The sequence below is a fragment of the Prionailurus viverrinus genome, chromosome A2 (assembly GCF_022837055.1).
Source record: "Prionailurus viverrinus isolate Anna chromosome A2, UM_Priviv_1.0, whole genome shotgun sequence".
In the NCBI taxonomy this organism is placed as follows: domain Eukaryota; kingdom Metazoa; phylum Chordata; class Mammalia; order Carnivora; family Felidae; genus Prionailurus; species Prionailurus viverrinus.
The window spans coordinates 14,635,848-14,650,043 of NC_062562.1; the positions used below are offsets into that span (position 1 = coordinate 14,635,848).

General features: G+C 49.4%; 1 protein-coding gene across 7 annotated transcripts in view; it reads left to right on the forward strand.

Moving 5' to 3' along the window:
- LARS2 (leucyl-tRNA synthetase 2, mitochondrial) overlaps positions 1-14,196 on the forward strand; it is a 190,162-nt gene that overhangs the window by 92,315 nt on the left and 83,651 nt on the right. For all 7 annotated transcript variants that reach the window (XM_047851020.1, XM_047851019.1, XM_047851021.1 and 4 more), the window contains one exon: positions 959-1,102. In XM_047851020.1, the coding sequence (XP_047706976.1) occupies positions 959-1,102 (144 nt within the window). The remainder of the gene's footprint in view (positions 1-958; positions 1,103-14,196) is intronic.

Here is a 14,196-nt window from a genome sequence, read left to right on the forward strand (position 1 = left end):
TATCAATTCTTTATGTTTGTTATTTTTTTTAATGTTTATTTTTGAGAGAGAGAGAGAGAGAGAGAGAGCAGGGGAGGGGCAGAGAGAGAGAGGGAAACAGAGGATGTAAGCAGGCTCTGTGCTGTCAGCGCAGAGCCCAATGTGGGGCTCTGTGCCTCTGAGAGAGGCTCTCACCACGCTTTTGCCAGCTTGTGTGAGGAAAGCGGCCGCAGGACCGCGCAGCAGTTCAGTTTACGTCAAAACAGCAGAAAGCCAGAACCCCTGCTTACTACCCCAAACAGCCTCAGCTCCCCACTCCTGTGCCTAGAAGCAGCATGGCATGTTGGTGCCACCCATCCCTCTTGTGACCAGGGGACCCTCAGACCTTGCTGTCACTCCTAGCATTCCTCCCGCTTTGCCACCCGAGCGCCTCTAAGCCAGGCACTTCCCCCACCGTAACGGACTTCTGCAAGTTAGAATTTTGTGTTCTGTTGCTTAAAATACTTTGCGGTAGCCTCCGTAACCAGGCTTCCTCCCTGCTGCCACACTTGTAGCTTTGTCTCCCCCAGATCAACTCTCCATACGCCGTACCTTCCACAAGGTGGTCGCTTTTTTACCTGCAGACTGGCAGTTTTTGTTCTCTCAGACCTCTGATTGATTCTCGGGTGGTCAGAACGATTCGCTAACCATCTAGCTGCATCCGAGGGACGAGACACGCTTAGGCTCTCCCTGCTCTTCTGCCGTCTCAACTCCCAGGCTCCGGAGCCTGTTCCAAGATGAAAGCATAGAGGTGCTCTTCCTTGTTGCAGGTTGCTAGGGGTTTCCTTGCCGAGCAGTACTCCAAGGAGATGCCCTCAAGCCTCAGAGCAGAGATACAGAGATACCGCACTTACGGATCTTCTCACGTGTAAGAAGCTGAAAATGACCCTCTTCAGGATGCTCACCAGATTTTACCATTTTGTTTTATGGGTTATAACAGGCCTTGGTCAACTGGGACCCAGTGGATCAAACGGTGCTTGCCAACGAGCAGGTGGATGAGCATGGCTGTTCGTGGCGTTCTGGAGCAAAGGTGGAACAGAAGTACCTCAGACAGTGGTTTATTAAGACAACTGCTTATGCAAAGGTGAGTGTCAGCCTGGAGGTGCCCCAGTTAGTGCCGCATGTGTTGGGAGGCAATGCCAAGGTCTTCTGGGTATTACAGAGACTCGCTGTTGAGGATGAACTCTGGCAAGGGCTCTTAGAGCCGCAGGTGTGGCACATGAGACTCAGGACCGCTCATTTAGAGGGTGATGGGTTTGAGTGTTTTAGGGGTACTTCCAGAATGGCCCCTGGAAGTCATCATTGGCTGTTATTTGCTGACCTTCCAACACTCAATCATTGTGTTGCCATACAGGCCAAAAAACATATGACTTTATTTGCAGTTGTAAAGCGAGAAAGGAAAAAAAAAAAGGCATCTTCGTTGGTATAGTACTAGTAAAACCTCCAGATAGAATGACATTTCAGAGGGTCCAGAGAAGACAGTCTAAAAGGCATGAAGAGATGGTCTCCAGGAAGCAAAGCCAGAGTGAAAATTAACTAAGCCGGGAGCCACAGCTCCGATTTTAACTCCTGTGTCCCTGATTAACAGTATAAACTGGTGTGAGTCGGGAGGCTCCGTTTTCTCATCATTAGAAGGATGCACTCTAAAGTGCCTTTTGGCTTTTCATGCGGTCGGGGATTCAAGGCAAAGCCAGCCATTGAAAGAGGGAGACTGCTTATTAAATCACCACTAGCCTGAGCAGAAGAACCCGTTCTGGGTATGCCAGAACCACTCCGTGCAAGATCCCCTCCAAGGTTACCAAGTTTCAGGATATGGGATTGAGGGATCACTCCCGGAAACTCCAGAGACAAGTGACTAGAGCATATCAGGGATGTTTCCCGTGGCAGTTAGATCATCTCCATATTTTTCAGCTTAAGACTGGACGTAAACAGGATTTAAAAAGTTAAAGACATCATGAGACGGATAGTTCTATCCATCCGTAGCAGCCCGTGAGGTGCTCTGTCGGAGACAGGATAGTGGGCTGAAATGGACTTTGGGTCAGATCCAATACTGTACTTCCTTTTTTTTTTTTTTTAAGTTTATTTATTTTGAGGAGGGGAGGGGCAGACAGAGAGAGGGAGAGAGAGAATCCCAAGCGGGCTCCGTGCTGTCAGCACAGAGCCCGACGCGGAGCTCGGTCCCACGAACCGAGATCGCGACCTGAGCTGAAATCAAGCGGCGGATGCTTAACCGACTGAACCATCCAGGCGCTCCCCCCCCCCCCAATACTGTACTTCTTATATGCAGAGAAAGCACAAAGTTAAAAATAACCCCCGATCGCTGCAAAACTTGGCTGAATTAGAACGTCAGCACACCAACTCACAATACCAGTGCCATATGGATATGTGACCTCCAGCTTTCTCACTCAAAAGACATGTCTCAAATGAGGCAGTTTTCCCATTATAATTAATCCGGAAGGTAGCAGAGAATAGCATATGGATTTGGAAAACTACCCATTAGAACTTGTTAACACAGTGCCTTGCTCCTTTTAAGCACACAGGAATATTGAGAGACAGAAAAACAAAGCTGAGGACCTTGCTTTGTATAACATCCCAGCCCGTGGGAGCCCCTGTCTACTCCACTGTGTTACTGGGAGGGAAGCCAGGTCACCCCAAGCTGACTCTGTACTAGGCATTGTGGGAAGGCCATCTAATTAGCTCTTTTTTTTTTTTTTTTTTTTTTGACCATTGCCTCCAGTTGAAAATGTTATAATCTCACTGAGGGACATTATTCTTGAACTCATCAGCTGTGAGTTTTCAACTGTTCAGCAGAAATTGTTAGTTACCATGGTGATTCACCTGGTTCTCGCTGAACTCCTGCACAGGTTTATTGAAAACGCTGTCTTTGGAGGTCAGCACTTCGTTTTCCCCGAAAATCGGGAGACCGGGGTGTGGTGTGAGAGTGGTGCGGGGGAGCAGAAACCTGTGTTCACCGCAGGGCCTCTGCTGAGGGCTGCATGTGCACAAAGCAGGACTCTATAAGGCCTAATAGAAAATGGTTATAACAAGATTGAGAGGAGACCAGAGACACGAGCAGACTGCACGGTGCTCAGAGATCTTGGGGTTATGGCCCAGCCAGCAGTATGGAGTTGAGAGTCCCAAAAGGCCATACCCCCTAGCACCAAAGACAAAATCAGAATAGCCTCAACTTAATAAAAAATAGAAGTAAGCCTGACAGTTTCAAAAGGAACTCTCAGAACAAAACTCAACACCTTTAGAGGAGACCATATGATCTCGACTCCCTACATGGTTGGTTTTTTACTTGTGTGTCCAACATGTAATAATAATTAAAAAAAAAAAAAAAGTACTAGCCCTGCAAAGAATCAGGAAACTGTGGTTCATAATCAAGAAAGAAAAAGGGGAGGGGAGAGGGGGCAGCCCAGTAGAAATAGATTCAGAGATGACCCAGATGTTGGAATTATGAGAGAAAGCCAGAGACATCTGTTACATAAATGGTCTGGGACTTAAAGGAAAAGATGGTCATAATGAGGGAACAGATGGTGAATCTCAGAAGAGAAATGGAAACTATTTAAAAAAAAAAAAAAAAAAGAACTGGAAATCTAGAACAGAAAAGCACAATATCTGAAACAGAAAGTCACTGTTTGGGCTCCAGAGGGATGAGGAAGGGTTAAAGCAAAGCCATAAAGCTGGAGGGGAGCTCTTTCAAAGGGGACATCATGCGTGGTGGCCCCAAAGTAGAAATGTATCTGATGACGTTGAGAAGCTGGGAAGAACGACAGTATTACCGGAACAGAGAGCCAGGAGGAAAGACTAACTAGGGCTGGAGAAGCTGGAGAGGGTTAGGGGCCAGATCAGGCGTGTCCTTTTAGGTCTTAAGGAGTTTGGACTTTATCATGGAGGCCATGGGAAACCGTGGAAGGACTCTAAGAAAGGGAATGACACGGTCAAATGTGTGGTTTTTATAAATTCACTGTGGACAGGGCAGTGTGGATGCAGGGAGGCCTGCTAAGAGGCTATGACAATAGTCCAGGTGTGTATGACTTAGGCTATGGGTGGGAGTAGTGAGGGGAGATGGGTAGGTTAGAAAAATACTCAGATGGTGAAATTTGCAGCACTTCCTCACCTATTGGATGACAGTGTGTAGGAGATAGTGTCATTAGGAAGGACCCTGACCTGGACACAAAGCAGATGACTGAGCTACTGACTGCGGTAGGGAGCCTGGAAGAGATGTAGTCCTGACCCTTTGAATCGGAGTGGCCCTGAGACTGTTGAGTGGAGGTGTACAAGTAATAATAGGTGCTCGGATAAGTGGGTTTGAAACTTCAAAGATGAGGGGCACCTGGATGGCTCAGTCAGTTAAGCATCCGACTCTTGATTTTGGCTCAGGTCATCATCTCACAGTTCGTGGGTTCGAGTCCTGCATCAGTCTCTGCACTAACAGTGTGCTCTGTCTCTCAAAAATAAACTTAAAAAAAAAAAAAAGAGAAAGAAAGAAACTTTAAGGATCAAATGATAAGACATCTACCTTAAAACCTGGTATGATAGAAATAGCGTTGAATCAGTAGGGAGATTATGCTATATAGATTAAGGATGAGGTCTCAGATCAACTGGTAATGCTTTTAGCTGCAAGTAACTGAAAACCTGAGCTATGGGTGTCTTAAACAGATGGGAGTTGATTTTTCCCATATAAAAAGGCCCAAGGTGCTGGGACTGAACCAGGATAGGGCTCTGAGTTGGCATCTTAGGGGTTCTCTCAGCCTTTTCCTTCCTGCCTTATCACCTCTTGGTGGCAAGATGGCTGCTGCAGCTCCAGATATCACATTTCCATGCAAGACAGAGAGAAGCAGAAGGGGGGCAGTGTGACTGTTTCTGTTACCTGGAAAGCAAGAACTTTCCCACAACTCCCCCGACAAAATCCCACTGAGGTTCTTTTCGCCCCAGTTATGTCATGTGGCTGCTCCCCAGCTTCAACGGAAGCTAAGGAAAGCAGGTTCAGTCTTTTTAGCTTCTTTGGTCAAGCTGCCTGAGGGAAGGGGATGGCCAGCGGGTGCTGGGATGGTCAGTGAGCTGTGCCTGACGTTGCCTTCTTTAGAATTTTGTGTGTGTGACTGGTTTTGCTGTGCTGGGGGCTGCCTCTGTGCCGAACAGCTGGCGGTCTGCATGGGAGCGTGGCTGTGAAGGGGCCCTCCTTTCATTCATGTAACTTCCGGATTGGAAAACGATGCCTGATGCGCAAATCACTGGGAACCCCGAGATGCCGAAGTCCTTTATTAAGGCTGTTCTGTGATGTTATTGGATTTTTCTCCCCTCCTCCCCTTGCCCCTACCCGGTCTTGCTAGGATGTTGAGAAATGTTGAGAAAACTGGCAGAAGGAGTATCCGAGGCACATGAATTAGTCTGGGCAGAGCTGTGTGGGCGGCGTCTCGTGGGCAGCGCCACGAGGGGAGAGCAGGGGGAGGAGGGAGGATTGCAGGCCTCCCCGCAGAAAGCAAAAGGGGTTCGGGGTCTGATGGAGCGATCGCCTCAGTTCCTGCCAGCAGGGTGACAATTGGGAGGCGAGACAAATCGAGAGCCGGCTTCCCACTGGAACTTGTCTAATAGATTTGTGGTTTTGATTTCTGCGGCTGCCTCCCGTAGCCCCCAGACGCTGCCTCCCGCAGGCCCGCGGCCGCTGGGGCGCTGTTCATCGGTTCCTCTTTGGACATGATCATGCCCTGATGGTGCTTAGCCAACCACCACATCACATTGGTGGGTATATTTTCCACATTTCCAGGCGATACCTGGCAGCTGCTAGAATATGAAGCAAGTCTGTGTGCCCCCTCCCGTGTCCTACCTGCTTTTGCCCCCGATCTGATCGGTGCTCAGGCTTTGACCTTCCCCATCTTACTTATCCCTCACATTGTTCCTTTAAGCGTCGGTGTGCCTGTTATCCCCATAATGGCCCTGGGATTCAAATTCGGGTGCTTGAGCTCTTAACCGGCAGTCTGTTCCACTTCTCAGGGAGCGTGAATTCATTTGTTCTTTCCCCCGATGTTCCTGAGCGCCTGGCCAGACCTGGGCTAGGTGCTAGCAGGGGGCGTGGAGGCCAGTGTGGGAGACAGTCTGAGACTGAGCCGGCACGGCTCCCTGGGATCACCGTGCCGACGCAGGAGAGCACATCGGGGCCAGGAGGAGGAGCCCCAGGTTGGCCCTGTGTGGTGAGGGAGGGTGGGAAGTGCAAAATGTCTCTTGGGGAACGTTTGATCGCTTTCCCGACGGGCAGGAAACTTGACGTCTCACAAGTATTTCCAAGTAGAATTTCTGCTGGTGAGAAGCGGCTGAGCAAGGACGAGCCGATGAGCCGTCATGAAATCAGGGGAAGTGGGAGGGACTGGCCCCACCTCCCTGTCCCCTTGTGCCCCTCCTCCCCCGATTTCACCTGTGAGCTTGCGGGTAAAGGTGGAGGTGCCTTTGCCAGAACGCACTGTTTGCGTTTAAGCCTGCAGAGAGTAAAAATATGGGGTCGGAGAGGCAAGGGGGTGAAGGAAGGGGGGGTGGGGTTTACAACAGGAACTTTGCGGGGAGCGGGGAGCAGACCCGAGCAGAAAGACCGCCCCAGAGAGGAGCCGAGGTGCAAAGCTCCAGTCTCCAGCACGTGCCCCTGGGTGCTTAAGGGTCCCCTGCCCTCTGGAATGGGGACCCCTGGGCACCCTTGTTCCAGTCCTGAGGCCTTGAGATGCTTGTGAAAGCACTTGGCTGTCCTCCGGAAACCGGGCCTGGTGCCTGGCTTTCTGCCCTCAGATCCGCCGTCAGCCCCAGAACAGAGGCTGGCTCACAGGTGACGCCAGAAGATGCCTCTCCGTGACACCGGCCAAGTCACCCCCGTGCTGCTCTGCCCCGGGAGCTCTGCAAAGGGGCTGGTCGGTGGGGTTTGGCACCTGGGCCGCACCCCGCTCCCTGCCCCCGAGAGGGACCCTCGGCACCAGGGCCGCCTCCTGTATGTGCGGCCTGGGCCTTCACGGCACGGGTGTAGACGCAGATTCGAGGCCGGCTGCAGAGGCGAAGTTTCCGGGAACCAGGAGGAACGAGTGAGAAAGATCTAATGAGCCGTCAGCTTCTCTGCAAGGCCGTTGGGATAAAAAGCTGAGAGGACACCAGCCGGGGCCACACTGAACGATGATGCTGGGGTTTATATACCGCCAGGGTTTTCTCTGAAGAGCCCCGTGGCTTTCAAGCTATTATTGGGTCATCCCACCGTGCTCCTCTGTGGCCAGCCAGGCCTGAGCGTGGCCTTATGCGTCCACCTCAAAAAAATGTTTTATCAGCTGCCAAGTGGTGGGTAGCAGTGTCTGAGCCGTGCAGGCTCTGGGCCCCGGAGCCTGGACAGCAGCACCCAGGACACCCTGAGCGCCAGCTTCCTGCTGGAGTCCTCCCCCAGACCCCGGCTGTCTCTTCTGGAAACCGCAGGCTCGGCTCTCGTCCCCAGGATCTGGCTTTGACACCCTGTCTCACAAAACCAATTCGTTGTTAAATCTGCTCCTCCTTACGTAACGTCTCTTACTTCTCTCTGTTCTCTGTATTCCCCGCCTCTCCAGGATCTTTCCTCTCCTAAGCTGTAAGGTGGACTCAAGTCCCCACCTTGCATGCTGTCCCGTCCGCACTCCGATCGGCGGCCTTCTTACAGGGAAAGCCACCCCCTGCGTCCCTCAGAAGTACTTCTGGGGACGGTGGTGGGCAGGGCTCGGGGCAGGTGGGGGAACAGAGGCAAAAGGAAGGCAGACGACTAGAGGCTGACAGTTCCCCAGCGGTCCCCGGGCAAGCCTCATGCTGTCTGGAGTGGATCAGGAGACTTGTGTCCCCACCACAGCCACAGCCAGGGGTGACAGTGAGACTTCTGGGGGGTGGGGTGGCTGGTTGGTTCTGTGCAGGCCTTGGAGGGAACTTGGGCTTGGAAGGGTTCCCCAGAGTCGGCGCAGCGCAGGGCCCCGGCTCAGATTCGCGAAGCCACAGTGTTTCTGGATCGTGCCGGGATGACACTGGCAGTTAGACTTCCTCCTAAACCCAGGGCCTTCGTATTCACCCCGAGAAGGCCCCCCGCCAGCGGCCGGTCACATCTGTATGTGCTCTCCATTAGCCCAGTACCCTGTGAGCTCCCATTTCCCCTGGCCGTGGGGCCTCGCGCCCACCCTGTGTCCCTCCCGTCCGGGACTTGAGGACACCCCTGCCTGCACAGCGTCTCCAAAGCACTTGTGAAGCAGACACACAGGCTTCCGGTTGGCACGCACGGTCGGCAAGCCAGGAGCTTCTGTGTTTGTGTTGTTTTTTGGGTTTTGTTTCTAAGCTAGAAGGAATGACTGCAAAGGGAGAATGAGAGAAATAATACCGTTGACCCTGGGACAAGGTGGCTCGAGGGTCAGTGCCTCTGACCCCTCCCCCATGCAGTTGAAAATTCACAGGTGACTTTGGAGTCCCTAAAAACTTTACTAATAGTCTACTGTTGACCGGAGGCCTAACAGATAACACAGTCAGTTGATGAACACATATTTTGTGTGTTGTCTGTGTTATATACAGTAGTCTTACAATAAAGTAAGCCAGAGAAGAGAAAATGTTAAGGAAGAAAGGAAAATCACAGGGAAGAGAAAATACGTTTTATGGTGCTGGGCTGTATGGACCAGTGCAGTTCAAACCCGTGTTCAGGGGTCAGCTGTAATATACTTCTTAGTGTATTGACAATGAAAGAAATTGTAAATCTGATTTGGAAACAATGAAGGCAGAATGAACATGATGTATTGCCCTTAAACCCTGAGTGGGCTTTCTGTGCTCCTGGCCAGGTGCTTTTGGGGGGGTAAAGACCTCCTTCCTTCTTGAAGTATTAGCCAGGACCCCGTGGGACTAAAGAGATTTATTAGCGCCTCATTGTGGGGGGGGGTCCCTGGGTGTGCCAGGGCGGGCTGGGGAGTTCACTGATCAACTCAGGGAGACATTTGGATTTTAAAGCTAGAAGAAACTTGAGCAAACAGTACACAGGTCCCCCACATTTAGCCCACGGTCTCCCATGCTTTTTAAATCCTTGCCCTAATGTGAAAAACAAAAATGCCAGCAAAAAACCCTCATGCTTTTGAAATTACAAAATCAATATGATACCTAGAGACAAATGAAAGGGATCAGGCGTTGCTTTCTCTTAAGCATTGTACATCCCGTCCTCCTCCCGCTCCCCCAGGGGACTCGTGGCCAGCTCGAGGTGTCCTGGAAGATTACAGACCCGGCCCATTCCTCATTTTATAACTGAGGCCCCCAAGCCCAAGAAAGCCAGGGCCCAACTTGAGCCTCCCGTGACCCGGGTCTGCCTGCTCTCCACCAGCTCTTAAGCGACGCGTTTCCAAGCACCCCGTACAGAAGGAGGGCACGTGTTGCGGGAAAGCCGGCCATGAGCACAGTAGGAACTGTAATGGGGACAGGGAGAGGGCACAGATGGCCAGGCGACGGAAAGCGCCGTGGTCGGCGGTTTTCTGGTTTGTTCTTGCTGGCATTGGCTTGCTGGCCTCTGAGCTGAAGCTGTGTCTTTTTTGTCACCATCTCTGTCTGCCCCAACGTCCTGTCCGTCCCCTGGACCTTCTGAGCCCAGCTGCTGGGAGAACAGGGACACTGATCCGTGACTGCCGCGGTCTGAAGGAAGCAGGCGTTGGCAGCCACATCTGTGGTCATACGGTATTGTTGTGTTAGTCAAAAGAAGGGTCCCTCTTATAGAAGGAGGCAGTTTTCCACAGTATCCTTCCGTTTCTCTCTGTATCTTGTTTACTATTCCAGCGTGGCTAATTTTGAGTGTCAGCTTGGCTCGAAATGAAGATTTAATCCTGTCGACAGCTGTAAGACGTTGCGAACTCTGATAAATTGCAAACTCTCCTAGTTCAAAAGGAGTTTACTAATGGCACGATCTTAACTGTGTGAAACGTATACAGGAGCACCCACACCCGCACTACGTTTTTTCAGCCGTCACGGCATTGGCACTACGTTTTATGTTCTGCTAACAAAGAAAAATGGTGTCAGAGGCACCTCTGGTTGTAAGATATGTCCCCACTGCAGAGTTTGTGGGGGAAAATGAGCTTCTTTGAATTAGTGGAAGATAGGGTATAAGTGGATGGGAAAGATATGGAATAAAATATTAACAGTGACCCTCCCTGGGTGTTTATATTGATTGTGGGAAACTGATATTTTTCTTCATCCGTCTCCATATTTTCCATAATGACTGTTATCATTTTGGTAGTCAGAAAACAGAACAGCCCGAGAGCAGGGTTATGTCAGCATTTATTTACATATCTTCTGTAGACCTGAGTGCCTTGGAAGGGATGGTCTTATCTTCCTGCAAGTTTTTAATTTATAGGCAGGCTTCCAACTTGAAGGTTATTTAATGGAATATTCCCTGGGACCGCTGTCCCCATTTTTTTCCCCCCTTATTAGACCAGTTAAAAGCTTTCAGGCTTGCTCCCAAGACTCTGCCTTCCCGGAACAAAACCGCCTTTTCAGGCAAGGGTATCCCAGGGCTGCAGATTGGGCCGAGTACGCTGCGATGTCTCCCTGCTTGCTCCCCCTCCCGTGGGGTACAAGGCAGCCTCTCTTTTGGCCCCTCGACCCAGGGGCAGTGAGGTCACCTGAGTGGCTCTGGGAATCAGAAGCAGCCTCGTCCAGACAGGTGACTGTCATTGGCGGAGTTTGTCCTCCGTCGTCTGCATTCTTAGGGGCGTGGTGGTGACATTTCAGAACCCGTAGTTACCAACCCTTGAAATTTCGTGGGATTAGAACTGCTTCGCTGTCAGAAAAGTGCATTGCTTGGGCCTGAAGCCGGGGGGAAAAAGACGGCTAGGTGTGGCCTGAGTTAATGTGAGGATACCTGGATAAGAAGAGACTAGCCAAATTGGTGGCCGCCACACCAGCTGATTTCCTTCCCCACGTCCTTTCCCACGTGGCCGTCTCTGGTGATTGTACCCGGAAGGCGCTTCCTTCTTTCCAGCCACTTGGAGGCTGTTTGATAGCACCTGGGGTGTCCCTCTTTCACTTGGCTCTGAGATGCACACGCGACGTATGCGTGGGCTGCTTGGGGCCTCTTTTCCTTTGACCCCTGTGGTCCCAGGTATGTACACCTTGTTGGCAAGTCACATACCATCAGCAGGATGTCTTGCTCAGAAATGATCGTCTCCCTTCTGGGTTAGCAACACCTTCGCTGGAATTGAGATTCCTGGATAGCAACACTGTTTTACCACGACAAATGGATCTTGCTAGAAATACAGATCACATTTCAGAAGAGAGGTTATAAAGTACAGCTATCAGAGGGAGGTGAACAAGGTAAATATTATGCCAAATGAGCTTTTTATGTATTTATTTTTTAAATGTTGATTTATTTGAGAGAAAGAGTGTGAGCAGGGGACGGGGAGAGGGACGCCCACGTGGCTTGATCCCACAAAAGGTGAGACCATGACCTAAGCTAAAATCAAGAGTCAAACGTAACCAATGGAGCCCCCAAGGCACCCCCAAATGAACTTTCAATGTAGAAATCCTCGTGTGCGACCTCATGCCAGAGTCAAAGCAGGAGAGGGGGGCTAGGCTGTGGGACCGTTTATTCCTCTAGAATATTCTAGAGTGGACATCTAGATTTTTTATGAACACCCTCCTGCCTTCAGAATCTATTTTCCTTTATTACAACTCATATATGCTGTGTCTTTGGAGGGACTACTTTGAAATGATTTCAGAAAAAGAATAAGGAAATCTTGGCAACAAGATTAAGTTTTAGAAAAAAATAAATACAAACTATAATTCAAACATAATTGCTATTCAGGTCACACTGATTTAGAAGTAGGCTGTGTTAAGACTATTAAAAAGTGTCTGTTTTAATTAAATCTCATTATTAAATCTTTCTCTTTCTTTCTCCCTCAAATCTGTGTCCAGCTCTCAGGGGTCTGGTTTCTGAACTCCCTCTTAGTAGCTAGTAAATGCACTTTATTTCTCATTCTGCCTAAACTTTTTTTTTACAAAGGTTTTATAAAATATCATGTTTTTATTTAAAAATTTTTTTTTATTATTACATGTATTTGTTTTGAGAGAGAGAGAGACAGAGCATGAGCAGGGGAGGAGCAGAGAGAGAGGGAGACACAGAATCCGAAGCAGGCTCCAGGCTCCGAGCTGTCAGCACAGATTCTGATGCGGGGCTCGAACTCAGGAACTGAAATCATGACCTGAGCCGAAGTCAGACGCTCAACTGACTGAGCCACCCAGGCGCCCCTAGTGTATCATGTTTTTAAAACAGTTTCTTCTGGAATTCTTATTTCTGGTCCTGTCGCACCTTGTGCTTAATGCTTTGGCTCGTGTACTGTCCTCTCTTGGGAAGTGTGGGTTTATTCCCAGCATTATTTCTGCTGCTTTGCAGAAGGAGTCCGATCAGACATGTCATATTTAATTCTCTTATCATCCCCAGCCCTTTCAGTTTAAGCTTTGTCTTTCTTATTTCCGATGGTGCTTTGTATCCTCGAAGCTTTTTTGATTGGATGTGCAGGTCAGCCCATCTCTTGTTGGTTCACGTTCTTCAACTCTGGATCCTATTCAGATTCACTAATGCACAGTCGTGTTTCAGCTTCTCAAAGCATCTTCATTCCGATGGTGTACCTACGGGGCAACGGTGGCTGTACATTCAGACCACCCTGGTGGAAATGATCATAAGGGCCCTTTGCAAATAACAGTGCTTATATGTATGCTACGTAGTAACCACAGGGAAATGTTACCATTTGACTTCAGGTGAGTATTAGTACAGTCATTGTTGATAAAAACTGAATGAGAAGCTCCTTCGTGTGGTTAATTCCTAGGTTTTGCAGCTGGAAGAAGCTGCCTTTTGTTTAATGAAATAAAGATACCTGAGGTGTGCCTGGGTAGCTCAGTAGGTTAAGCGGCCGACTTCAGCTCAGGTCATGATCTCACGGTGTGTGGGTTCAAGCCCTGCGTCGGGCTCTGTGCTGACAGCTCGGAGCCTGGAGCCTGCTTCGGATTCTGGCTCTGCCCCTGCCTCGTGCGTGCTCTTTCTCTCAAAAATAAAAATAAACATTAAAAAAATAAAAATAAAATAAAGATACCTGAAAAGAGTATAGGGGTCCCAGAACGATATCTGGATAATTCATGATTTTGGGTCTGCCATTGACTTAGTCGAATGAGCCATTTTTGTTTTCATTTATTAATGGGAGTTGAATAAATTAATGGTTGCCAAACTGTGCCAAAGCCTTGGTATTGATGGAGAGGGCTCGGAGGAGAGAGCAGGGCATCTCCTGGAATGGTTCAGCATTCGGCTCTTACATATATATCAGGTTTCCTCTGATTTCATTGGAAAGATGATATGGGGGCACCTGGGTGGCTCAGTCAGTTAAGCGTCTAACTTTTGGTTTGAGCTCAGGTCATGATCTCACAGTTTGTGGGTTCGAGCCCTGTGTCAGGCTCCACACTGGCAGTGCAGAGGCTGCATGGGCTTCTCTCCCTGCCCCTCCCTCACTCACTCCATCTCTCTCTCAAAATAAATAAACTTAAAAGTGATTTCACAGCACTTTTAAGAAGAGTCTCAAAACCTGCTAGTTCCCTAGGTTTGGGATTCTGTGAACCTGTAAGATTTCTACAAGTTGGGGTTGGCCAAGGTGGGGAAGGGAGGCACTGCCAGCTGTTTGCCAGATGTAAGGACAGGACACGAGATAAGATGAAGTCCAGCTACTGCCACCATAATTGCCCCCAAAAGAAGGAAGGGTACATGAACTCAACAAAAGACCCCAGAGAAACAAAAATAACCCTTTGGATTGAACAGCAGCATACTATAAAATCCTCCCCACATTGTCCCTGATCTGGTGGAGATGGGGCGGGGGGCAGGATGAAGGAGAGGTCCTTGGGGGTCGTTGGGCTGCGTTCTCTAAATCCCCGTTCATCAAAAATCAGTGACGTGTAACACACTTGTTTTCCAACGGGAACCAAACGGGGTTTGCTGGGTTGTTCTCAAGATGTTGATTTCATTTGGTTTATTTTTAAAATTTCTTCTGGTTTTTAAAAATATTCATAGATTTGGTAAGGTGTTAAGCAGGCGCCCCCCCCATAATTAGCATATCAAAACATTCATATTTCATTCTATTCAAACCTTTTGTCCTCACTGAGATTTGAATATTTCAAGCAAAGCACCTCTTC